Raw genomic sequence first — 22,349 nt, 5'->3', positions numbered from 1 at the left:
ACTCTATTATAGTCCTAGCCTTCACAGTGTCCTCTGGCAAGTAGTTCCACAGGTTGACTATACGCTGTGTGAAGAAGAACTTTCTTTTATTAGTTTTAAACCTGCTACCCATTAATTTCATTTGGTGTCCTCTAGTTCTTCTATTTAGAGAACTAATAAATAACTTTTCTTTATCCACCCTCTCCACACCACTCATGATTTTATATACCTCTATCATATCCCCCCTCAGTCTCCTCTTTTCTAAGCTGAAAAGTCCCAGTCGCTTTAACCTCTCCTCATATGGGACCCATTCCAAACCCCTTACCCTTTTCGGAACCCTTTCCAAGGCCAAAATATCTTTTTTGGAGGTGAGGAGACCACATCTGTACACAGTATTCAAGATGTGGGCATACCATAGTTTTATACAGGGGCAGTAAGATATTCTGGGTCTTTAAGAATCTCTTCCACAAACACCTGTCAGGGTGCTCTAGGTTTACTTGATCCTACCTCCATGCATGGAGCTGGTCTTGATTTTTTTTTTCCGAGGCCCCTCCCAGTCCTACATATCTGTGATCCCCTGGCCTAATTGTATTGGAGCAGATAATTGGACAGTTGAGTTGGTAACATTCTGTTTTTAACCAGTATCTTTGGAACTTCTTATGAGCTGATGTTTGCCCTGCAAACTTGATCCCGGTCCCTGAACTACCATACCAGTTTTCAAACTGTGTGTACACATAGATTTTAGACAAGATGCAAACACATTATGCTTATGCTGACCCTACATTACCATAAAACCAAGTTTCCTTGTTAAGGTGAGCTGTTTGGTCAGTATTTCCTCAATAGACCCCGGGAAGTGCTGCATTCTTGACACTAGCCCGTGAATATTTGTCTAACTCCTATAACTTTCTTTCTCTTCCTCCCCCCCCCCCCCCTTTTCTCCCCACTGCAGTTTGTTGTTCATGAATTGCCTGGTCAGGATTTAGAAGTGGACTTGTATGATGAAGATACGGATAAAGATGACTTTCTGGGCAGGTGATGCACATAATTTCTCCCCCGCTTCTTTACAATAGTATGTGTGTGCTCAATTTTTAAAAAACAATCCTCCATAAGAATAAAGGCATAGACAGTTCAATGCTAGTTGTTCAGTGCGAGATGTAAATCATATGTGAAATGTAGCTACTTCTTGTAAGACAACTGGCGGTAGATGGGGGTGGAGACTACTTCCTCTAGGTTACTAGTTCTGATCCATTCTCAACTAATCATGGTAGTAAAGTCCCTACATTTGGATGCTGTCAGATCGCTGATGTATGTGAAACCAATGTGATGCTCTCAATTAGGTTCCTAATGGAGAAGGATCCCTGTCCTAAAAATAGTCACTGCTGTTGGCACTTTTTTTTTTTTGGCCTTTCTATTAGAGACCAAGAATTGGCAATGACCTTAAGTCTGAGCTCTGCAAGCCAGGACCAAAGGGCAAACTTGCTACTTCATTAACAGTACCTGTCCAACATGGGATGTGACTAAGATCCAAAACGAAGTGTTTGTGTTTAATTTTCATGGAATGACTGGGCCCAAAGAATGAAAGTTATTAATATGAGCCTGTCACCATCCGACTCAAAATGGTTTTAAAGATAGTTTGGTATCCAGACCTTAGCTTGCTCACAACCACGGCGAACTAGAAATCTTTCACCTTTTATTGAAGATATGTGGGGAAAAAAAGTCATTAAAACACTTGAAGTGGGATGTATTAGGTGAGGGGTTTTTAAACATCCTCCTTTTTTTTTCTTTAAGCTGCATAGTTAGTAGAGCGAAGCCCCCTCCTTTCAATCCTTCCATTTGACAGCATTAAAAATATTTGTCCCTTTAGGAAAAAGCAAGTTAGTTGACATGGGCTAGAGCTGTAACTGCTGTTTAAAGCCTGATTCTGTTTTCTAGAAACAAAACAAGGGTCAACTATACAAGCGTGCGTACGTGCGCTCTCGTGTGTGCATACACACACACAATGGTAGGAACCTCAGACAAGATGCATCTTTTTGTCTCTGGTGTTGACTTTCTCACTGCTGGAGATACCCAGGCAGGGCACATGGTCCTTTATTAGCCCCTCTTGAAACTTTGCAAATTTGCATCTGGCTACTTAATATGTGATCCACTCGTTCCAAAGTAAATGCTTGTAGAAGACCTTCCAAGTCCCTTGGCAACAGTTTCTTGCAACATCAGAAACTGTAAGTAGAGCCACCCAATCTAAGGCACTGAATATGGTGAAAAGGCAGGATGTATTTAGGACATGCTTTGAGGATGCCACAGACAGTATGAAAATCACCTAGGGTATGTCTACACTACCCTGCTAGTTCGAACTAGCAGGGGTAATGTAGTCATCCACAGTTGCAAATGAAGCCCGGGATTTGAATTTCCCAGGCTTCATTTACATGAAGCCGGCCGGCGCCATTTTTAAATGCCGGCTAGTTCGAACCCTGTGCCGCGCGGCTACACGCGGCACGGAGTAGCTAGTTCGGATTAGGAAGCCTAGTTCGGATTAGCCATAGCAAGGAAGCCTAATCCGAACTAGCTACTCCGTGCCGCGTGTAGCTGCGCGGCACGGGGGTTCGAACTAGCCGGCATTTAAAAATGGCGCCGGCCGGCTTCATGCAAATGAAGCCCGGGAAATTCAAATCCCGGGCTTCATTTGCAACTGCGGATGACTACATTACCCCCGCTAGTTCGAACTAGCGGGGTAGTGTAGACATACCCCAAGAAAGAGGGGAACTGAAGGGTGGGGAGAGCCAAATCCATCCACATGACCCTCTGAAACCTGAACAGTCCAGCACAAGACCAAAATAAATAGTGGAAACTGATGGCCATGCCATGCCTCGGAGTCTTCTGAAAGAGAGAGAAAAAGTTGATGGTGATTCCCAGTTTCACACTTACCTTGTTGAGCTGTTCGCTGTCCTGTCCATAGAATGGTTCGGGCCACCCCAGGCTCCATGGCGGCTGCTTCAGCCTTCCTATGGACAGGCCTAGCGTGAGGCGGCAGCAGGCGTCGCCCTTTCTTGCACTCACTGCAGCGGTGAGAGCTGGAGCAGCCTGCCCTGCTCCATGCCACCCCCCTAGCCTGCTGTGCAAACCCTCTCTGCAGCAGCAGGAAGCAGAGCACCCAGGGCATTGAGCTTCCCGCTACTGTGGAAGAGCAAAGTGAAGTAGGCTGGGAGGGTGGTGCGATGGGGCGAGGCCAAGCAGGCTGCTTGGCCGCCCCAGTTTCCTTTGCCATGATGAGTGCAGGGGAGGGACCTCTGCAACTGCCCCGCACCTGGGCCCATGTAATTCCCGTTTGAATCGGGCATAGCAAGGACAAGGCTTGTGGGAAGGGATGGAGCAGAATCATGGTGGGACTTGGGTGGGGGTGCCCTGGCCCCACACCTGGGATGCTGAGGGAGGGATTGCCCCAAGCCCCATGTCTCTCTAGGGATGGCCCTGTTTATCAGGCATGATCTTAAGAGTCCTTGAGTGATATAAATAGGTCTTTGTGTTTGTACTAGTTCTGTCTCCCATTTTCACCTTTTCCCATTAACATTTGTTATAGTGTGTGACATTTTAATTAACTTTCGCTTAGCGTTGAGCTCACAACTGAAGTAAACGTGTAGACCCAGTTGTTACGGCCAAGGGATGCAGGAAATGTTAACACTGAGGGATTAATTCCTTTTAATCTAAATAATTCTGTCTCTAAACCTCAGTGTTTTGAGTTTGATTGATTGCAAATAACTGAGTACTAAAAGTGATGGGCCCTTGAATTTGTATGGAATGCTGGTAACATCAAAATAAGTGGTGATTCCTAAAATGAGGAACACTTGAGGGATATGTTTCAAAGGGCCCTTCAGATGTGTGGTGTTATAAACATATCAGAAGAGAGAGAAAACAAACGCCAAACATGTTCAGTTACGCATGCTAAGAGTACAGGCAGTCCCCGGGTTACGTACAAGATAGGGACTGTAGGTTTGTTCTTAAGTTGAATCTGTATGTAAGTTGGAACTGGCGTCCAGATTCAGCCACTGCTGAAACTGACCAGCGGCTGACTACTGGAAGCCGGAGGCAGAGTTGCTCTGCCCCGGGCTTCCTGGAATCAGCCTCTGATCAGTTTCAACAGGCTGAAGCTGGACGCCAGTTCCGACTTACATACAGATTCAACGTAAGAACCCCAGGCGTCCCCAAGTCAGCTGCTGCTGAAACTGATCAGCGGCTGATTCCAGGAAGCCCGGGGCAGAGCAACTCTGCCTCGGGCTTCCTGTAGTCAGCGCTGGTCAGTTTCAGCAGCAGCTGAGTTGGGGACGCCTGAGGCAGAGCAGCTGGGGTGCTGCTGGGTTGCTCCAGTAGCGCCGCTCCTCGGCGCTACTGGACCAATCCACCAGCACCCCAGCTGCTCTGCCCCAGGTGTCCTGATTCAGCCGCTGCTGAAACTGACCAGCAGCGGCTGAATCAGGATGCCTGGGGCAGAGCAGCTGGGGTGCTTCTGGGTTGGTTCAGTAGCGCCCAGAGCGGTGCTGCGGGACCAACCGGCAGCGCCCCAGCTGCTCTACCACAGGCGTCCGGAGAAAAGCCTGGACTGCTTGGGGGGGGCATACTAGCTGCGCGCCCCCCCCCCCCCAGCAGACCAGGGAGACGCGGGGACCGAGACGCACCGCGGTCCCGCCGCCCGGGTCCTCCGTGGTTTTGCTCCCCGTCTCCCTGGTCTGCTGGAGACGTGGAGCAAAGCCGCGGAGCACGCAGGCAGCGGACAGCCCAGACGCGCTGCGGCTGTCCCACTGTCAGCGTCCTCAGAGGCTTTGCTCCCCGTCTCCCTGGTCTGCTGGTCTCCAGCAGACCAGGGAGACGGGCAGCAAACCCCATTCGTAACTGTGGATCCGACATAAGTCGGATCCGCGTAACTCGGGGACTGCCTGTAACGTAACTTTTTCTATACACGAGTGTTTCACAAAACATCTATCTATAGGGAATCCCTCCTGTCCATGAATTATAATATGCCGTTCGCAAAAACTGATAGTATAGTAGTGGATATTATGACATGTTTGCTTTTTTGTCTTGCAGCTTACTTATAAACCTTACTGATGTAATGAATGATGGAATTGTTGATAAGGTAAAAAAGTTATGGTCTATGTTCATGTGGCACTGGCTACTGTTTATAGTATGGACCTTGCACGTTCAGGGATGATGATTCTGCACACTTGCAGCTTGTTAGTTACTTTAACAATTTTATCATGGGGAAAGAGAAGTATAAGGTGGTTCCTGTTGCTCATAGAACTTGAAATATCCAAAGGAATGGCTCTTCGATTAAACAGGCGATTCCTGCCAGCACAGTACAAACTCAAGTGACTCTGAAGTGCTATTTTGCACTTGTGTTGCATGTGCATAGTGTGTCCTGAATGTATGTTTGTACAAGTGTCTCAATAAATCCTAGTTAAAAATGTCTTAGTATAACTTGTGTCATGGGCAAAAAAACTTTTGCTCTGGAAATCAACCCCGTGCAGATGGCTGCTCCCAGTTTCCAGTGCTTATTGGTATGATTGGTTCTATATGATCGGTACCTAATTTAATATGTTAATGTTTCAAGTCTTTAGTTTCTAAATACACTTCAGTAGGTCAGTTTGTGCCTAAAATTCAAGCTCATAAAGTGCAATTTAAATTGGCACTTGTGCATAATTCACAGTACAGTTGTGACACAGAATGTTTGTTTTCTGCCAGCAGTTCTCAGGTTGTTTTTTAATTCTCTTCACTTAGTGGTTTCCCTTAAGTAAGACTGAAAGTGGACATTTGCATTTAAAGCTGGAGTGGCTTTCATTAGTAACTGACCAAGAAAAACTACATCAGGTGAGTTTTATTTGTTTGATAGATATATAATGTCTGAATAACTTAGTCTGACATTATACTTCAAGGGAGCCTATGAACGAAACTATTAAGTAAATAATCTACCTAGAACTTACATTTGTTTGAAGGAGATTAGATATAAACTTCCCCGAGACCGAATGTGTTTAGAATCAGGAGAGCTCATCTAATTCCTGATTAGGTTAAAATAAGAAAAATGATGCAAACCCTTTCTTTAAAAAAAAAAAAAAAAAAAAAAAGAAAAGAAAAGAAAAGAAAAGAAAAAAGTAGTACAGTAAACTCCAATGGTCCGGCATCTGACGGTCCGGCACTCCTGATGGTCCGGCACCATCAGGAACCCGGAAGTGCTCCGGGTAGCCAGACCATTGGAGCTGCTCTGCCCCCAGCTTCTCTTATTCAGCTGCTGCTAAAACTGACAAGCGGCTGAATGGGGAAGCCAGAGGCAGAGCAGCTGGGGGCACTGCCGGGTAGGTCCCTTAGCGCTGCCCCTCGGGGCTGCGGGACCAACCGGGCAGCACCCCAGGTGTCCCCGATTCAGCCGCTGCTGAAACTGACTAGCAGCTGACTCCAGGAAACCCTAGGCAGAGCTGCTCTGCCCCAGGCTTCCTGGAGTCAACCGCTGATCAGTTTCAGCAGCGTCTGGCTTGGGGACACCTGGGGCAGAGCAGCTGGGGTGCTGCCGGGTTGGTTCAGTAGCACCGAGGAGCGGTGCTGCGGGACCAACTCAGCAGCACTCCAGCTGCTCTGCCCCAGGCGTCTCCAATTCAGCCGCTGCTGGTCAGTTTCAGCAGCGGCTGAATCAGGGACATCTGGAGAAGAGCCGGACTATTGGAAGGGGGGGCTATGAGGGGTCTGGAGTGGCATCCCCACTCCCCACCCCAGACCCCTCATAGCCCCTCCTTCCAATAGTCCGGCATATCTGATAATCTGGCACCCCCTGGGTCCCAAAGGTGCCGGATTATCGGAAGTTTACGGTAGCATTTGACAGCATTGGTCCAATAATGTCTTTCTCTTCTCCCTGCTTCCTTTTACCACACCCAAATGATGTATGTAATGCAGTATCTGAGCCCCTGCATGGAGCAAAAACTGATTTCCAATAGTGAGACTAGTTTGGGACTGAGGCTAGAGAAGACCATCGTACTCTTTCAGTGCGCTAGTCTGCATCTCTCCTTTTTAAAAGGGTTCCCTTTTTGCCACATTCAACCAAAGGGCTTAAGTATACACTTCAGTTCCAGAGAAGCCAATGGAATTTGATCCACTGCTGACTAGAGAGAGATGAGCCCATGTGGAAAGTTGAGGAGATGCTTACGTGCTTTGCTGAATGAGGGGCTCAGCTCCCCAGTGAAGGACTTGGCTAACTCTGAGGTCACAACATTGAAGACTAAAACTTAATTGACCACACTTACAATTTTAATACCCTTAACACTTAATTGAAAATGAAGTTGAAAGGTTCAAAGTGACTCTACTTCTGAAAAATTGTAATTGGAGACATGGTATACATCTTAAAACTTCCATCACCACTAATTGGCTCATCTAGGAGGAGCCCAGACTACTCACTGTTTTTGCAGATACAGACTAACATGGGTACCCCTCTGAGACTTGTAGTTTGACTAGATTGTATTATCTCACTGATGTGTATATTTTTGTGGCTACATATGCACATGGACTATCTGATAAGGAAAGGCATCTGGGAAATGCGGCCTATCAATTGATAGGTGTGAAAATATGAAGAACAGAGCTTCACTGGCTAGTTCATGAGCTATATAATCTATACCTGGATGACACCGCAATGAATGAGTGATACAAGTCACTTTTAGCCGTGTTGGGAGAAACTGAAGGTGGCCAACAACCCTAGTCATTGATTTTCTCAGTCTATTGTCCTCTGACCTGAACAGCACTTGTTCCACAATGTAATTTGTGCACCCAGATTCATACACCCCTCCATACTGCTTATGAGATGTGGATCTAACTCTGTGTGAAAACAATCTTGCTTCCATTGACTTCGGTGACAAAACACACATTGATTTCAATGAGAGCAGGATTGGAACATACAGTGCTTGGTTTCTGGTTACATGATCTCAATGCCTACCTGTTCAAAAGGGACTGAGTTGCATGCCCCTAAATGCCAGGTTTTAGGAGCAGATTGAAAAACTGATCATTTCAGTCTAGCAGCATGTCAGTAAGTAGCCCGTGCATTTGTGCTCTACTGTGATTTTCGTCCTTGATGAGTTTATTTTTGTTGCTAATCTTTACAGGATAAGAATGGCCTAGCCACCGCATTGTTAATAGTCTATTTGGAAAGTGCTTGCAACCTTTCGGTAAGTAATTGTAGAAAGAAGCAGCCTGGGCTTCTAACTAACAATAGTTAGTGCTGCTATTTTTTAACACCTTCTTCAAAGATACAGAGAAATCACTTTGAATACTCAAATGGTGACTGTGGTGTAAAGAAGTTCAAAACCCAGAAATACCTCAAGGTAAATGCATCTATTTTCTGTACACACCATAAAAAGACAAGCTACATGACACAAGATCTAACCGGTTGGGCTGGCTTCCATTAAAGGAAAACATTTCAGCCATGTCAGGAATTGGGTCTGAATAACCACTGTTCTCTACATTGGTGGGACGGAACTATCCCTGGTATCATTCTACAGGCTCCATTAACAGATGCAGCCCACTGCTATTCTGTGATTTCATTTTCACACTAAGGGAATGAGAAACAAAACTCAACTACAGTCTTAAACTAAACCAAAACCCTCACCATCCTTACACAATACAAGAATCCTGCCATGGGACTAATCCATATCCTCATCTCCACTGCTGTAAGGCTTTCTTCTCTTCCCCAAGTGGAGTAATGGGCATCTTCCTTCTCAGAAATGGTCACTGGCGTCCTGTTTGCTTTTCATAACTCCTCTTCTCGTAGGGTATGTCTACACTGCAGTGTTATTTCGAAATAGCTTATTTTGAAATAACGCATCTAGACACAAAATGCATTTTTGAAATAGCATTTTGCTATTTCAAAATAGCGCATCCTCACAGATAGGATGCTGAATCGCATTTAAGGCAGGCCAGAACCGGTTCTAGCAGGGCATCAGGTCAGGAGTTACCTTGTGTGGCTGCTGCCTGAGGCTATCTGAGACCTGTGCTTAAAGGGACCGCCCCTCTCCCCCAGCCCTGGACAGCTGTATCTAAGGTTTCCCTGCTTGCTTGCCTACCTCGCTGAGGGACACCAAAGCATTTTTTTTTCTGTGTGCTCTGGTTGCCCTCACTGAGGAGAAGCTCAGGGCTCAGAGTTGGGGGGTCTCGCTGGCCCAACTGTCTCCCAGCACTGCGGGTGCGGAAGCCTCAGCATCCCTGGGGGCGTGGGGAGAAGGAGGAGGAGCAGTAGCTGGGGAGGCAGCAGGAGGCAGCAAGCTCTGCCCTAGGTCGATGACCCCCTGGGGGCACAGACCTTCATGTCCCCCCAGAATGCAGTCAATGGTATCAAAGTAGGGGCAGGGGTCTGGGTCTGGGTCTGCCCCTGGTTGGGAGCTGCCCCCTGTGGCCCTGGCATACACCTGCCGCAGCTCCTTTATTTTCATGCGAACCTGCTCCTGGGTTCGCATATGGCCTTTGGTGGCCAGGCTGCAGCTATTCACCTGTAGATGGTTGCGTTCCTCAGTTTAGTGTGGAGATCATGGACGTTGGAGGCATCCCTCCAAACCTGAATTAGGTCCCTGATCTCCGCACTGGACCAGGCAGGCACCCACCTTTTCCGGCCCCTGGTAGACTCTTAGGAGCTGGCAGACTGGTCCTGGGGGGAGCGGTGGAGGGCTGGCTGGCACTGACTGCCTGGTTCATGCTGGAGCCACTGGGTCAGGTGCAGCGACTGCTGGCTCTGGGCTGGCAGGCTTGGAGCTGGCACAGGCACTGTGGCCAGAGTCTACCCCTTTAAGAGCACCAGGAAGGAAGAGGGTTTTCTTGGTTGTGCCCAGAGTGGCCACCAGGGCACCCTGGGAAGGGCTGGAGGCCCCCTATTTTGAAATAGCAATTTCGAAATTAGTGCTATTCCTCATGGAATGAGGTTTACCAATTTCAAAATAAGCTATTTTGATTTAATTTCGAAATAGCAGTTTGGTTGTGTAGACGCTGGTAAAGTTATTTCGAAATAACTTTGCTGTGTAGACATGCCCTTTGGCTGTGTCTACATTGGCACCCCATTCCAGAAAAGGGATGCTAATGAGACCAGTCGGAATTGCAAATGCCGCGGGGGATTTAAATATCCCCCGCGGCATTTGCATGAACATGGCTGCCACTTTTTTCTGGCTCGGGGTTTTGCCGGAGAAAAGCGCCAGTCTAGACAAGATCTTGCGGAAAATAAGCCCTTTTCCGGAAGATCCCTTATTCCTACTTTCAAAAAAAAAAAAAAAAAAAAAAAAGCGGCAGCCATGTTCATGCAAATGCCACGGGGGATATTTAAATCCCCCGCGGCATTTGCAATTCCGACTGGTCTCATTAGCATCCCTTTTCCGGAAAGGGGTGCCAATGTAGACACAGCCTTAGTGTTTAGAGGAGTTTCCACACTCAGCACCTCCCTTTTATTTCCTTCCACTTATGCCCTCATATTATATTTGCCTCTAGTGTGATTCAGAGGGTGTGTGTCTGTAGACAAATTACATCTCTTGGCATTATGTAATCAGACCAAGATCATCTCTTCAACTATACCCACTTACTCTTCTTTCAAACTGACACTACATCCATCCCACGGAATCTTGAGTCAGTCGTGTTTCTGATTGGTTGACTTTGGATGTGCTGAATTAATCAACATAAACTAAGAGGTCTACGTTACTGTGCCCATTGTATTCAATCCTGCTTCCCTTCTTGCTCAATCCCGTGCTATTATTTTTTCATTGTCTTACATTTAGATGGGGAAAAGCAGTCCCATCTTCTCCACCCATTTTCTCAGTCTAATGGGAGGTAGATCCTGTAGATCCTTTTGTTTTTTTTCCCCTTCCTATGCTTATTTTATTACCTACCAGAAGATTTACTGTGTTGCTTGGATCCTCATCTCAATTAACTTTTGTTTTTTGGAAAACAAAATGAAAATGTACCTGCTTCATTTAAATCATTGCTCTGGGGTGGGGCGGGAGATGAGGGGTTCAGTTTGCGGGCTGCCCTAGGGGAGAGGACTTGCCCATCCCTCTCTCACCACTGCCGCTTAGGCCCAGGTGAGAAGTACCTCTCTATGCCTGCTGCAACTCCAGTGGGCACAGCTGGAAGAGGGGTATATATTCCCCCAGCTGGTGTGAATCCAGGTTTGGCAGCCTTCTGTGCTCCCCAGCTAAAGTGAAGAATGCAGCAAACTGTGTACTTTCCCCTCACTCCCTGATCAAAGGGAACAGCCAACAACTTCACCATATGAATCGGGGGAGGGGAGAACTTCAGGACATCCATTAAAGGCCACCTGGAGGATGAGAGGCTCAGGACTGGGGCAGTCCTGGATGAGGGTGAAGGAGGCACCCCAGCCAGCCCTTTTCTCCTGCTGGTGATTTTTGTCTCTCTTTTTCTGGTTTTCAGAGAAGCAACCTCATTCCAGGCACATCCCATTTTCCTGGCACAACAAAACCCTTGCGTAGCTTTATCTTACAAGAGGAAGCTATAAACTGAATTTGGTGGTCCTAGCTCTTACTGTTGAGAAGAATATCTTTAACAGATGGATAGATGGACAATCTCAGATAAATACATCGTAGATACCAGTGTTTACAATGATTTATCTGTGGACCAGAACTGGACTCTGAGATCTACCTGACAAAGCTTAGGAAGGCAGCAAGCTTTGAGAAATACTGACATATACCACAACAACTGGGGGGTGTCTTGCACAGCCTTTCAATAGGGCTACACTGGCAGCTTCTTGCGCAAGAACTCTTCTGCAAAAACTCTTCCGCAAGAGAGCGTCTACACTGGCATGTGCTTTTGCGCAAGAGCATCCATGCCAGTGTTGACGTTCTCTTGCGTAAGAAAGCTCTGATGGCCATTTTAATCATAGGGACTTCTTGCACAAGAAATTCATGTTGCTTGTCTACACTGGCCTCTTCTGGAAGAGCTCTTGCACAAGAGGGCTTCTTCCTGAGAGGGAGCGTCAGAGTTCTCGTGCAAGAAGCCCTGATTTTCTACAGTACAATGTCAGTTTACTTGCACAAGAACGCGTGGCCAGTGTAGACAGGCGGCATGTTTTTGCGCAAGAGCAGCCGTTTTTGCACAAGAACGTACCAGTGTAGACACAGCCCAAGAGTTTAAATGGAATCGTCCAAGTACCCCTCAGCATCAGGGAGAGGGTGCTGACATGAGGGATATATTATTTCCTTAATAGTACTGCTGTAGGTTTTTTGGGTGGAAATGATAGCGCATACGGGGCCTGTGGGGTTTTTTGTCTCTGTTGGAAGCTCAGTGTTATCCATCCTGGGCAGTAGGAAAGTGCATCTTGTCATGAAATTTCAAGGGCTGTACCTCTAGCTCTGTCTACAGTGATTCCAGATTTCTAGGAAATCCCCCTCGATTGAGGCCTGTGAATCATTTGGGCAGCTATATGAAAATGGAAATCTTTGCTGAGAGGAAGTATTTTTATCTGTTTTTCCCTCCTGATGAACTTCACATTAATAACTATAATTTATATCCATAATGCACAACAGTTTGACTTAAATATGAACCTTGGCTAGTGCAAGATCAAAATATGATGCTTAGTGTAGTAGCCATGGAAATTCAAAACTTAAGTTAGTTAAGAATGGTTCAGAATGTAACTTGTGTTGATATTCAAATAGCATGTGATTTGGATGATGCCTTCATATCATTGTTCATTCTTTACTGCTTATGCTGTCTCCTCCTGCAACATTACTGAGTTCATACTCACCTGTCTGAATTGGATAAGATGGTGCAAAAATATCTGGTGCAAGGAGGTGGCCATGCTACTTGCTGGTAACCATTCTCGTCAAGGGGGAACACCCCAAAATAGAGTTTTCTTTCTAAACATTTCGACTTGGATTTAGGCGATGTCTGCTTAATTCCTATTAATTTTAATAGAAATAGTTTGCCCAAATCTCAGCCCGCTTTCTGTCCCAACCCCACCCCAGCTAAATATTGCAGATTAACTAAAGCAGAAGTGGTTTTGTATTGCTGGCTGAACATGACTAATAACTGTCTTCTCTCCTTTTACTAAAAAATGGGAAACTGAAGATGGACCAAGATGCTTCCTCCTATGTCGTGCTCAGTGTGGGTAACAAAACTCTGAAAAGCAAGGTGAGAGGCTGCTGAATACTCCTGTGGTCTGGAAACATGGTTTTTTATGTGAAGATATGTTTGCTGCTTAGCTGGCTTAAAGCAACTAGTGAAAGTGGTAACTGGAATTAGATAGACAGAGTTGTGTGGCACACAGATTACATATAGAAGGACTGCACTACTTCACGCATGGCTTTGGTTTGTATTTCAAGTAAAGCTTGAATATAGAAGTATTAGGTGTGGTTTTAAGTACCTGTTGTACAGACACATTTTATGTGGTGGTTTAACTGGATGCCGGGGGCCAATGCTGGCTTGTTACTAGAACACAGAGCCAAAAGCAGTGGCTTCTCAATTTTTTTTTTTCATAGAGTGGTTCAGCTCACTCTTACATAATGGTGTCATCACATGAACCACATCCCTTTTCATGAGTGCCAGGCTGCTATTGGCCCCTGTTGTTCAAATACATTTTCCTCTCTATTTATATTTGAAACAAATTCCCATCACCATCTCTTGCCTTCACTCTGTCAAATTAAAATGTTTTTTCCCGCTCTCCTCCTCGATCTATTTACTCTTTGCAATGAGTTTCTTCTCAGTTAATCAGTTCTCACCTTGACAGACACCCATTAACTCCATTCTGCTTACAGCCCTACAATCACTTTTATCACAAGTACATTTTGCTCACCTTCAAATTGAAGTGAATCCCATTTCTCATACACACAAGCTCAATTTGCCTGCACTGAAATTGAAATATTCTCCCATTATCATTTCCATTCCCTCTGCCAGTGAAATTTTGGTTTTACCCTAATCATTGCCCCTTTAGCTGTTTTCAGTCCCTTCCCAGATTCTCACTTCAGTCATCTTCCTCCTCCTCATCAGTTCTCCCTTCTCAGGCATCCTTGATGCTCCTCTCCCATCCCCAACCAGAGTGCCCTGCCAACAGTGCTTTTGGGGCTGGCAGAGGCAGTCCATTTGATGGAGCAGATTCAGCAAAGACCCTGCTGGCAGTCCCAGCTCTCTGCATTTTATGAGGAATAAGGGCTCTTCTGAAAGAGGAGGTTTTTCCCACATTTCCCCCGTGCAGCGCACAATTCGCGTACCTTTTTCTGAAAAAGAACTGCAGTGTAGACATTGCCTGAAATGGTCTCACAAAAGGGATTAGAGCAGGGGTAGGCAATAATTTTTAATGAGCAGCCACTTCAAGAACTCGGTAAGTGGTCAGGGGCCATACTCTTTGATGTCAATGGAAGAGATAGAGTAGGGGGGCAGAAGAGAGTGTGGAATCCGGGAGGGAGTTAAGGTGAAGGGAGGGGGTTGTGATTTGGGGTTGCAGGATCCAGGAGGACATATGGGTGCAGGAGGGAGATGCAAGGTCTGGGAGGAGGTTGTGACCTGGATAGGGGTGCAGGTTTGGGTTGTGTCCTGGGACAGCAAGACCTTTAGGAAAGCTACCTGCCTTCCATGCCCTCCCACCACCACCACCACCACCACCACTCAAAATGGCCAGCTGCAGGGTCCATATGTTCTGAGTGCAGCTCCCATTGACCAACTTCCAGCCAATGGGAGCTGCAAGATTGTGCTGGGGTGCACAAAGCCTCTGCCCCTGAGAGGCTCACAGTGTGTAGAACACGTGGCCCCTGCAGCCAGAAACTTTGAGTGGTGTGGGGGGCTCAGAAGACTAGGATCCTATCCAAAGCTCCTGCTGGGCTGCAAGACTGGTGGCAGCAGGCCAGATCTGGCAGGTGGCAAGCTACATACTGACCACTGCGTGGGCTTGTGGACCCCAGCCTGAGAATCTCTGCTCCAGCCTCTATCCTTCATTCCTACCGGCTAGTACCCAGTGGAATTCAGTGCTAGTGACTGTGAAAGCCACTTCCTGTTATCTGGGAGGTTCCACTTAGAAGCAATTTGTTTGCTTTTTGGAGACACAAAGGAATCCTGCTGTCTGCAGGTTGTGGGAATGCTAGTCAGAGTGGATTATAACCTGGCTGACCTATCTTGGCACTCGCTTGTTCTGGCTTTGCCAGCCAGAGACAGCATTTGTGTACATGTCTGACTGGGGAATTTCATTCTCTCTATGGCTATGTCCACACTGCAGTAATTTTTTGGAAGAGGAAATGCAAATGAAGCGCTCATTTGCAAATCTCGTGCTCTCATTTGCATTTTCTCTTCCGATCCTTTTTGCAGAAGAGGTGTTTGAGGGGAAAAAACCCCACAGTGTAGATGAGGCCATTTGTCAGGGAAAAAAAACCTTTTGCGCAAGATCCTGTAAGCCTCATTTTTTAAGGAACAAGGGATCTTGCGCAAAAGGGTTTTTTCCTACAAATTACCCTGTCTACACTGCGGGTCCCCCCACCCCCCGCAAAAATCTCTTCCAATCCTTTTTGCGGAAGAGAATATGCAAATGAGAGCACGAGACTTGTAAAGGAGCAAATTTGCATTTCTTCTTCTGAAAAACTGCTGCAATGTAGACATAGCCTATGGGTTGGATAGAGCATTTGGCTAAAACATGGTACTGGAGGCATGCCCATTCCTACATCATTGTTCTGTGTACAGGCAGTCCCCGGGTTACATGGATCCGACTTACATCGGATCCCTACTTACAAACGGGGTGAGGCAACCCCGCACTAGCTGCTTCCCCCCAGCAGGCCAGGGAGACGCGAAGCTAGCGCCCCTCCCCCAGCAGACCAGGGAGACGCGGAGCGGCTTTTCTCAGCAGACACCTCAGCTTGAAAATGAAGGACTGAGGGAAGTGAGGTGTGGGAGAATAAAACTGAGCTCTGGAGAAATGTTTGGCTAGAGTTTCCCCTACAATATGTACCAGTTCCGACTTACATACAAATTCAACTTAAGAACAAACCTACGGTCCCTATCTTGTACGTAACCTGGGGACTGCCTGTATAACCCCAACTTAACACTTAGCTGAGAACAAACAACTAAAATTCCACAACCCTGCTCTTTCTACAGACCTGCAAATTCAATAAAGATCCGATGTGGGGCCAGGCTTTCACATTCTTCGTCCACAGTGCCCAGTCCCAGTCGCTTCATTTGGAGGTGAGAACGGATGTGCTTCCCTTTCTTTGTCTGAATGTATGGTCTGCCTTTTGATGTCTAGTTACGGTGGATACGGCCTTGATTCCGTCCTATACATGCTTGCTGGGACTTGTGTTTAAGCTGGAATGCAAGCAGTCATTGGATGTGTGCGCTCCCTTTTGGGGAAGAATGTCTAAAGGATTAATTAAATCTTTGGTCCCTGCAGAAATGTCTGTGCCAGTTCTGCTGCTTTGGGTCCCTCTCTACTTAGATGTATGGGATTTGCTCTTAAAGTATATTAACTGATTGTGCTTTCTGGAATGTTGGCATGGTCCTGTTCGAATGCAACCATATTCTCTAGTAGGTCCTACAGTGGACCAACCTCTTCTTCTTTCCGGGTTTTTGGTCTGCTAGACTATTCCAAACTTCTTCTAGCTTTGGTGTATATTACATATATAGCAATTTTGCCTTCCAATTAAAACCTCCTTCTTTTCCAGATAAAAGATAAGGATCGGCAGAATGTGCTGGGAACCTTGGCTGTATCTCTCTCTCACTTGCTAAAGGATTCTGAGATGACTCTGGATCAGAGATTTCAGCTGGATCAGTCTGGTTTAGACAGTTTTATTAAGATGAAACTTGTGTTACGGGTATGTTTTAGTCTTCTATATACTCTCTTTACTGACTGTCCTAGCAGAAGCCTGAATGTTACTGAAATAAACAGATAAATCTCTACACAGGCTATGGAGTGGATAAAGTTTTAAATCTGTGCACCCCAATAAATAATAATTGCTAGAAGTAATGAAATTATATTTAGGCTTAACAGCACCTGAATAAAAACCACACGAATCTGTCCAGAAAGATAACACCCAAGCTAAATGGATCGGATTTCCTAAATTAGTTAATGCAAACATACAGAAGAACTAAATAAGATTTAACTCATGTACTGGATGTCCTTGCCCTACCCACTAGCATAGGATTTTTTTTTACAAATTGTGTATATTTAAGAGAAACACTTCACATTCTCCTCGCTTTATCATTTAACTGCTAGACTAGGGTGTAAAATAATATAGCAGTGGTAGCAGCTCTAACATTAAAATAAGATGCTAGTTTCAAACTTAATTTATCCTAAAAACTGGTCCTTCTGAAATATATGCTGCATCTCATCTCAGTTGGTGTGTGTTTTTGGTCTCATTCCCTCCTCCCCTGGAAATTTTGCTAAGTCAGAATTTTGAAGGTAGGGGCCAGTATTAATTAAAGCCTAAAGTTAGGCTGCTAAAATGAATATTTAAACACTTAAATAAGTGACCTGATTACAAAAGTGGGAAACACCCAGGAGCCCCAATGGCTGTCTAGGCCACATATATAAAATAAAAGGCCTAAATTTGCATTCAGTAACCTAACAATAAACAAACTGCCCCAATATTGACAATGGTTTGTTAGGAAAGGAGACCAGTAAGACCAACAGGAATTGGGGTACTATTAAGCTAGGTAGATCCAGTCAGGCAGGGACTAATCACTTAGTGTGCATATGAAAGCGCTTACTTCCTATCTTCTCTTATGAAACCAGAGACTCTCATTTCAAAAACACTGACTATTTCCAGGTTACTAACAGGAAATGAGTACTGTGCTACTCAGAATGTACATGCACTTAAAGGATGATATTCTCTGTATTTCCTGGTTTTAGGTCTTGTGCATCAAGGAACCTGATCCACAAAGCAACAATACTGGTGGCAAAGCTCTGAAGCAAGTTCCTGTACCTGCTGCAGAGAAGGGTGGAAACCAACGCAAAAGTCCCCTCCCACCAAAAATAGAACCCTCCAAAGTATCCCATGTGAGCAAAGACTCTGGAGTGCCTGAAGCCAAAGGAACTAAAAAAGAGAGCACTGCAGGCCTTACTGTAATTGAGCACCCAGCAGGATCTGCTGTAAATGAGAATTCTGCTGAGTTTAATGCACCAGCAGGTTCACAATATCTGGAACCACACCCGTTGGTGACTCTACCAACAAGAAAACTGGAACACAGTGCTGCTCCCAGTGTTGCTTCACTGAGCTCTTTTGCCACTTCATGCTTTGAATTAGACAGCAACCTGGCTCTTAAGTATGTATCCTACATTTGAATTGTGCTTTACCTTGTCATCCTTTTTTTTAATAGGCTTCCACCATGTACACGACTATTTAAGTCAGTAGTGGGCTGAGGTTTCAATTCCAAAGATTTAGCCAGGAACTTCTGTAAACATTTCAGTCAGTAGCTCTCCAGAAGCTTATTTGCTTCTGAGATCAAATTCAAATCTGTGTAAGCAGATGCAGCTCCTTGCCTTTATATATTCAGGGGAATTGCATCTCCTTACATGAAGGTTATGCATTTAAGGCACTCCACATGGTTCACATAGCAAGTCCTACATCCCATCATTGAGAAGTACACTTGTCCTTGGGTACAATAAGCATATTTTGGGGTTACAGGTAAGGATAGAACTTCAGGTGTTACATATACTAAAGCAGAACCTTGTGATGCAAACAGACAAAATCAAGTAGAAATGGGTTGTGCCCACAAAAGCTCATACCACCATCTACATGTTTGTTAGTCTTTAAGGTGCTGCAAGACTATTCATTGTTTAAGTTTTTCCGGTTACAGACTAACTTAGCTACTCCTTTGAAGCTTCAACGTCAAGTAGGTTTGGCTGACTTTTTTTCCCCCCAGTTTTGAAAACTGAATAACTTTGAATGGTTTTCACCATCAATGCATGGATGGTCTCATTACGAGGCTGGAAAACTGTGTACGAGCCAGTTCTGCCATTAGGTAAGGTCTGACCCATAGGAGTCAGTGGGAGTCCTATGCATCTGGTTCTGTATAATTAACTCCTTTTACATGAACTGAAAGTAGCACAGAAATTTGTCAAACAAGTAGAGGCATCAAACCAATTTCAGCTATTTAAGGCAAATTAAAATAGAAAATTCTTATGAATCTCTGCTGCTGTAGGACACTGCCTATGTCTCAGGGACCATTTAGCATTCCAGGTGATGTACAAAGACATGATACCAAACTAATCCACAAATGGAGGATTACACATTGTACTGTAACTTATTAAAGAGCATTTACAATAATCAAGCATTTAAATTCTTTATGGAAGCATTTGCTGTCATCCTTATGCTACACTAATAGCAAGAAAAGATACCAATATAATAAATCAAATGACTGTCTTCAACATTAAAATTAGCATGGTTTCATGGTTTCTATTTGTAGGAACAAATGGAGAATACCAGAAACAGGTAAGTGCTGTGCTTTGAAACCTGGGTTTCCATTTCTGAAGTTGAAATGCAAGATCTGTTTTGGTGAATGACTGATTCAATGAGACACTTGATTTCAATGCATTTTTATGTAGATTTTCCCCACTGACCTTTTTTCCTAACTGAAAATGTACCTTGACCCCCTGTATCTCCTAGCGCACAGTGTGTACTAATCTTGTGTGTGCATCCAGATGCTAAATAGCTGAAAATCCTGAACATGTAACTTTCTTACAGTGGAACAAATCTAACTGGAATGCCCCTGGGAGAGATCCAGCTCGCTGTGCGATACGCCTCTTTGCGACGCAGTCTCATTGTGATGATAAATGGCTGCAGGTAACACGTATAGACTGTTGTTTGCATCTACCTATAATCTAAATGAGACTAGCTTTTCCTGTACAAGTTAATGCTTCATTTCAGTATGTGTATCTCATGCAGCATATGTAACACAGCAGTGCTAACACTGCTGTAAGAAACACTTGCCGACTCCAAACTCTAATTTTACTAGGCATAGGAAAACTAATTGCCACATCTCAATCCAGCAGTCTGACAATGACTGGTACAGCAGGTTCAGTGGAAAATGTCCTATCAGATGTGTTACTATATAGACACATTATGGAATTATGTGCCTATACAGTATCTTTACTACCACTAATGGTTGGCATGTGCCCTGAAACACAAGGGGTACCTGCCTTGATTCTCAAGAATAGATACCTATACTTAGCTACCTCTAAGTGGCCTCATTATTCAAAAGCAGTGTGTAGTCAGCAAGTCTAAAAACTTTATAGAACTGAATTTGGAATACCACAAATCATTCCTTGCTTACAAACCACCACCAAGACTATTTTATCCGACAGCCTAAGTTTGGCTTATTACTAGAATAAACCCAGTAAAGAGCTTCTCTAGTGTATCAACACAGACTTGTCTTCTTTTAAAAGAAACTTGATGCCACCTTCTAATCGTGGAGTAGATCCATATGTTCGTGTCTACCTGCTTCCAGATAAAAGACGGGCAAGCAGAAGGAAGACTACTGTTAAGAAAAAAACATTCGACCCCCATTATGATGAAAAGTAAGTAGAAAACTTAGAATCACTTAGTGCTGAAATATTATGGACAGAAAAAATTAAACTGGTTATTCTAAAGCTCTTTAGCAGGCACTCCCTACCCAGTGAAATAGGTTGCATAGCTGTATGCATCTGTCATGCATAAAGGACTATGATGCAAAGACTATAGGAAAAGCTGTAATAGGTTTTTGTTGGGGACTGGAATTTGCTTGTAATTAAGGTTTGATATTTCCCCGCATACACCAGTCTTCCCTGTATTTCTGGGGTAGTGATGGGCAACTGAGGCTAGTGAGTGAACTACCTGAGGTGCCCCTCCATCTCAATGGGCTGCCAGATTGTCATAACCAAGACAGCAAAACTGTCCTAACCCAAGAGATTAACTGCCCTTGTGTACCTAGAATTTTAGGGTGTGCCAACTGAACCATAGCCGTGCTATGACATAGCCGTGCACACTCTGCATCCAGTCAGTGTTGAGTGCAATCAGCATGCACCTCACTTCCTTGCCCTGGCTGTGTGTGTCACTCTAGTAATACTGGTAAGAAAAACTGTGGATGGTGTGACGGCGCATTGGGGTTTTCCTGTCTCCTGCACCCCTGTAGTGGCACGAACAGACTCCAGTAGAATAGAGGGAGTTTATTGCTTCTCCAGGATACAGCACAGAGGTAATCTGGTTACAGGAACTGGGGCTAGGAGGCCTCAGTGCCCCCGCCCCCCTTGAGATGGGGGGTGGGGTGGCTGGGCCCTTCAGTCCCAGCCCCACTCCCTAGCTCCTTCTCCCCTGCTTCCCAGACAGCAACTTTGTTAACCCACTTCCAGCCCTGCCCCCAGTCAGGGCTCCACTCCCCTTCTTCCCATTGTTCCGCTCCCTGGGAGAACTCAGACAGGTTTGAAGCCCCCTTGCATGACGACTCATCCCCTGCCCTGCTGCAGCCAGTGGAGGTCACTCACAACCCAAGTCTAGCAACCAGCAAGGTACCCATACTAAGTCACAGGTGGAAACTAGTGAAATCTGGCAATCCTGTCCATAGGCACCAGTAAACAAAATGTTTCACTGGCCATACAGAGAGCCCCCTGATGGGCCAGAGGTTGCCCACCACTACTCTAAGGCCGTCCTTCCCAAAGTTCAAGTAATGCTGAATGCTGCTGCTTGACTCTTACTGTGTATGTGCCTGTTGTATTCTGTGTCCCTATTGGTCTCTCTCGGCATTAATCTCTTTCTTGTGGCACACCAAACCAACCTTTTTCTCTTTAATCAGACCCTTTCTTAGAAGCCCACTGACTGCTTTCACAAAGTTTAAAAATGTGTAAGTAACTTTGTTTGCATAGGGTCACACACAGTAGTGCTTAGCACATTAGTAAGACATGCTACTCAACTGTTTGGCCAACATTTTTTAAAATGACTGAGTGCCTCAGTTTTTGGAATCCCACACCTTGACACTGCAGAGCTGTTCATTGCTTTTTGAAAATCAAGAGAGACCGCTTAGGTAGGCACACAACCAGTAACTATTTAAAAATCTTGTTTTTGTTTAAAGCTGGGGAACTGCTGTTTTTTATTCCAAGGATGACTGCTGTGTATATGTGTGTCTGTTCTTTCAAACTCTCACCACTGCTATCAGGAGCACTTCCTCTTCTCTCCCACTCTTCTTTCCAACATCAATTGTCCTGTACTACTTATAATGCTGTTCATGAAATACATATTTGCTATCTCAAAACACTTCACCTTAATCTGACTTCTGGAAATTCATCATTGCTAAATAGTAACTCGCTTCCTCTATAGCACCTCAGCAATTTTGTCCTCTGGTTTAAGCATATGCTAGAATTGTGACCAAGAAGTCAGTTACCACACTTCTTCCTTCATAGGCTAAGTTTGTTTCAGAAA

At 45.1% G+C, this 22,349-nt stretch overlaps 2 protein-coding genes across 2 annotated transcripts in view; one reads left to right on the top strand and one right to left on the bottom strand.

Annotated features, from left to right (window-relative positions):
* The window catches only part of ESYT3 (extended synaptotagmin 3), a 65,292-nt gene that overhangs the window by 40,010 nt on the left and 2,933 nt on the right, over window positions 1–22,349 (top strand). The window contains exons 10-19 of the mRNA XM_075933202.1: window positions 929–1,011; window positions 5,053–5,101; window positions 5,743–5,832; window positions 8,103–8,165; window positions 13,054–13,116; window positions 16,060–16,146; window positions 16,623–16,772; window positions 17,810–18,222; window positions 19,644–19,742; window positions 20,345–20,476. Of these exons, the coding sequence (XP_075789317.1) occupies window positions 929–1,011; window positions 5,053–5,101; window positions 5,743–5,832; window positions 8,103–8,165; window positions 13,054–13,116; window positions 16,060–16,146; window positions 16,623–16,772; window positions 17,810–18,222; window positions 19,644–19,742; window positions 20,345–20,476 (1,229 nt within the window). The remainder of the gene's footprint in view (window positions 1–928; window positions 1,012–5,052; window positions 5,102–5,742; window positions 5,833–8,102; window positions 8,166–13,053; window positions 13,117–16,059; window positions 16,147–16,622; window positions 16,773–17,809; window positions 18,223–19,643; window positions 19,743–20,344; window positions 20,477–22,349) is intronic.
* CEP70 (centrosomal protein 70) overlaps window positions 2,750–22,349 on the bottom strand; it is a 53,306-nt gene continuing 33,706 nt past the window's right edge. The window contains exon 19 of the mRNA XM_075933206.1: window positions 2,750–2,853. The gene's annotated coding sequence lies outside the window, so the exon portion shown is untranslated. The remainder of the gene's footprint in view (window positions 2,854–22,349) is intronic.

Source organism: Pelodiscus sinensis, chromosome 7 (assembly GCF_049634645.1).
Source record: "Pelodiscus sinensis isolate JC-2024 chromosome 7, ASM4963464v1, whole genome shotgun sequence".
Classification (NCBI taxonomy): Eukaryota; Metazoa; Chordata; order Testudines; family Trionychidae; genus Pelodiscus; species Pelodiscus sinensis.
The sequence above is the reverse complement of the archived record's forward strand: the minus strand, read 5'-3'. Positions and strand labels throughout refer to the sequence as shown.